Consider the following 4264-nt stretch of genomic DNA (forward strand, 5'->3'; position numbering starts at 1 on the left):
TGTGTGTGTGTGTGTGTGTGTGTGTGTGTGTGTGTGTGTGTGTGTGTCCTCCTCGTCTAATATCCTACATACCAGCTATACCTCCGCCAACAGGGAAGAGGTTACTTATACAGAGTAATGAGGCTCGCTGCTAAATCATTTAAGGTTAACTTTCATATAGGAGGGGATTGAGCAGTGCCACTAATCTTTGGCCCGACATGAAGCCCCGTGAACTCTTGCTTTAGTGTATAAATAACCTAAATGTATATTTGTAGGACAAAGCGATAGCGGAGCCCGTTTGTCGCCTGTTGGAGACGACCCTGCGCAGCACCCACCTGCCCAGCCGCATGGGAGCTCTGCATGGAGTGCTGTATGTGTTGGAGTGTGACCTGCTGGACGACACGGCCAAACAGCTCATCCCCACCGTCTCCGAGTACCTGCTGTCCAACCTCAGGGCCATCGCTCAGTGAGTAACGCTCTCTGTTCTATCAGATGCAGAAACAGACACTGACCTCATTTCATCATCTAATGAGCTGAGATGATGATGAAGGGTGGAGCAAACGTGTTAAATGGCGGTAAAGTAAGTGGATTTTAGATTGAATTAGTTTCATCCAGCTTAGGGCTACAGAGGACGATACTATCACCTCGATTTGTCAGACAAATTCTTTTGATCTGAGACGAGGACCAAGAGTGCAGCGCAGCATTTGGCCACTAGGTGCTGCCCATCACATACATGGCCTCACATACATGGCCTCTCTTTGTGTGCTGCAGCTGTGTGAACCTGCACAACCAGCAGCATGTGTTGGTGATGTGTGCCGTGGCCTTCTACATGATGGAGAACTACCCTCTGGATGTAGGAGCCGAGTTTATGGCTGGAATCATACAGGTAAACAAGGGGGTGTACGGCACCATTACAGGATGGGACAAAAGTTTAAAAGACATAAAAACTCCATCATTTTGACTTTGATTTCTGTCACAATCTAAGCATTAGAAGTTTTACACTCATGGTTATGAATTATTTGATATGCTAGTGTTCCTCTCTCTCTGTCTCCTGCCTTCGTCGCTGTCTTCCAGCTGTGTGGTGTGATGGTGTCGGCCAGCGAGGACTCCACTCCCTCCGTCATCTATCATTGTGTGCTGCGCGGTCTGGAGCGCCTCCTGCTGTCGGAGCAGTTGTCCCGGGTGGACGGAGAAGCGCTGGTCAAACTCAGCGTGGACAGAGTCAACATGCCGTCGCCACACAGAGCCATGGCCGCCCTGGGCCTCATGCTCACCTGCATGTACACCGGTAAGAAGGGCTCTAACAATGTAGCATTCTGCCTAAATCACCAGCATGCACTGTAGAAGGACTGGTGCTCACCTGCATGGGCACTCTAAATAGCAGTAGACTACTTAATCATCAGTTAACCCTACTGGTGCATTGTCATTGAGTAACGCTTAATGCTTAAAGCTCTGCAGGCTTAACTAATGTAAGTACTGCTTCAGTGAGGACGTGTCCCATTTCTGTCCTGTACTCTCATCCCAGACGCATTCCTTTCTAATCGTTTGTATAGTAAAATGTGGTGGTGTCCCGTTATCATATTTAACTATTCTCCATCCAGCTCCACTCCTGGCTTCTGCTGGTGTCTCATATCAAAGGGCGACTCTGAGGGGAATGTTATGGGGCAGAACTGGGACAGTCCTAAGAATTATGTCTGAATGTATTACTGCCTCTGAGCTTACGCATGTTGTGCATGTCACCATTGCATGCAGCTTACAGTACACACTAGTATTACAATAGTTAATGTACTTACTGTGAATCTTATCATGCATTACAAGTCATTTGCATCCATAATACTCTTTACAGCTTAACGGATCTCTTTTTTAAAGTTCCTACCAACCCTGTAATGATGCCTGTGACGGCAATAAACAACAAAGCTGCTCGCTTTCTGCATGTGATACTTGTATTCTATACCTCTGATATACCCTACCTCTAACCCCTACGTCATCCCCTACTAACTCTAGCAACTTTTAGCGTATTGTCCAAAATGCAAACTGAGTTATAACTTTAGGCAAACCTCTCTTCATGTGCAGTACAGCAAAGCAAGCTGCAGCACCTTCAGGTCACATGAGAGCGTAATGTACCCAGCAGACAATCTCTGCTAATACTTTAGGCACCAGTCACTTACAGCAAACCTGAAGACGGTTATTTTGACAGCGCCCAGAATTTCACCCATCTTCTGAATCTTGTGATATCGGTGCCCACTCTAACGTCTCCCCCACTGGTTCGACCGGTGCAACCCACCCCCCCCCCCCCCCCCCCCCCCCTCCCCACCCCCCTCTCGTCCTCTCAGCGGTGCTTGCGTCGGGTTCAGGCGTGACAGGGGTTAGAGGTCAGGTTGACTCTGGCTCTGCCGCGGCAGAGGCGGTGGGCGTCACGGCCGGTCATGTTGGTTTCTCCTCAGGAAAGGAGAAAGCCAGCCCTGCCAGTCGCCCTGCCCACTCCGACCCCCAGGCCCCAGACAGCGAGTCCATCATCGTGGCCATGGAGAGGGTCTCTGTTCTCTTCGACAGGTAAACGCACGCGTCCTCCGTTGTACGAGTCATGCACATAGTCTTGTATTAATACTTAAAATAGTTCTCTGTGGGTTTGTGGCGTCCAGAATAATAAACGTTCTGACGACAGTAGCAACACTTTGTCTTGTTTACACCGTCGTCATCATTTCCTGTTTGCAGGATCCGAAAAGGTTTACCCAGCGAAGCTCGGGTGGTGTCCAGGATTCTGCCCCAGTTTTTGGACGACTTCTTCCCGCCACAGGACGTCATGAACAAAGTCATCGGAGAGTTCCTGTCCAATCAGCAGCCGTACCCTCAGTTCATGGCCGCTGTCGTCTACAAGGTCAGCAGCAGGGCTGAGCGATCGCTGGATCATTATTAATGCATTTAAAGCCAAACAATAACCAGATTAAAAACGTAATAATATTCTGTACATGAGGTTCACACAAATGTGATTATTCTGTGGCCACAGAAATGCTGAAGAGTTGTCTTCTTACACGGAGCATTAAAGAGAATTTCACTGACGTCTCAGTGAAGTTGTTACGAGCTACCTTTGTTTGGACCCAGCCAGCTCCTGTTGTCCAATCAGACAATAAGTTGTCAAGACAACATCAAGCTGGAGCAGAGAGGGCTTTCCAGTTGTTGTTGTTCAGGGATTTAAAATACAGAATGAATGAGATCTGTGCACTTATTAGACCGTTAACAGGAATTCAAACCCAAGTTAATGACGCTTTTGTAAGATAATTAGTGATCTTATTTGGACAGATCTTTTTCGGTAATCATTCATCTCAATACATTTGTCTCCGTCTACGTTCTTCTTTTCCTCCCTCGGCTCTGCACCCACCTCCAGGTTTTCCAGACCCTCCATGCCACAGGCCAGTCCTCTATGGTGCGAGACTGGGTGCTGCTCTCCTTGTCCAACTTCACTCAGAGGACACCGGTGGCCATGGCCATGTGGAGCCTCTCCTGTTTCTTTGTCTCTGCTTCCACCTCCCAGTGGATCTCAGCCCTGTATCCTCACATGAATCCCACTAAGCAGGACTGTGACTGGGTTGTATCTATACTGTATGTGGGTGTAAAGGTACAAATAGTGTTGTCTGTTGTCCTTAACCGCCCCGCTCTCTAACCAGACTGCCACACGTGATCAGCCGAATGGGCTCCAGTGAGGTGGTGGACGTCAACCTGTTCTGCCTGGTGGCCATGGATTTCTACCGGCACCAGATCGACGAGGAGCTGGACCGGAGGGCTTTCCAGTCCGTCTTTGAGACGGTGGCCTCGCCAGGCAGCCCTTATTACCAGCTGCTGGGCTGTCTGCAGTCGATCCACCAGGACACATCGCTCTGAGGGCGACGGACCGGGAAGGACACGAAGGCACACAGAGAGAGAGAGGGGGGGGGGAAATGAGAAATGTGGTAGGGCGAGAAATGCTCATGGCCGTACACCTCCTCCTTGAGTTGCAATGAAGGGGAAAAACAGAATGTTTCATTAGAAAGATCTACTGTAGCCTCCCCCCTCTCCCTCCTCTACACTGATGTGAAACGAGTAGAACCACTGAAGGCACCACGATGAAGAGAAACGAGGAGATCTGACCCCGGGTCAGTTTTAGGGCGTATGTTAAAGGTCTGCACCTACATTAAGGACACTGGCTGCAAAACCTCCAAACTGTGGCTCTTCCACAGACCACGACTGCACCTTGAACACCTCCTCCTCCCCAGCACCTTGAACACCACCTCCTCCCCAGCACCTTGAA

The 4264-nt window shown here is 49.4% G+C and overlaps 1 protein-coding gene across 2 annotated transcripts; it reads left to right on the forward strand.

Moving 5' to 3' along the window:
- Nucleotides 1-6: 6 nt before the first annotated feature.
- Nucleotides 7-4195, forward strand: LOC116379557 (huntingtin-like). Of its 2 annotated transcripts, none has more exons than XM_031841510.1 (7): nt 7-445; nt 751-865; nt 1054-1267; nt 2313-2532; nt 2695-2857; nt 3365-3525; nt 3645-4195. In XM_031841510.1, the coding sequence occupies exons 1-7, from the start codon at nt 327-329 to the stop codon at nt 3856-3858; spliced, it is 1206 nt and encodes a 401-aa protein (XP_031697370.1). In that variant the 5' UTR covers nt 7-326; the 3' UTR covers nt 3859-4195. The 2 variants fall into 2 exon arrangements, with proteins under 2 accessions (XP_031697370.1, XP_031697371.1); XM_031841511.1 differs by having other exon boundaries at nt 2424-2532.
- Nucleotides 4196-4264: the final 69 nt, after the last annotated feature.

This window comes from Anarrhichthys ocellatus, unplaced genomic scaffold (genome assembly GCF_004355925.1).
Source record: "Anarrhichthys ocellatus isolate YVR2014 unplaced genomic scaffold, GSC_Weel_1.0 scaffold4580, whole genome shotgun sequence".
NCBI lineage: Eukaryota > Metazoa > Chordata > Actinopteri > Perciformes > Anarhichadidae > Anarrhichthys > Anarrhichthys ocellatus.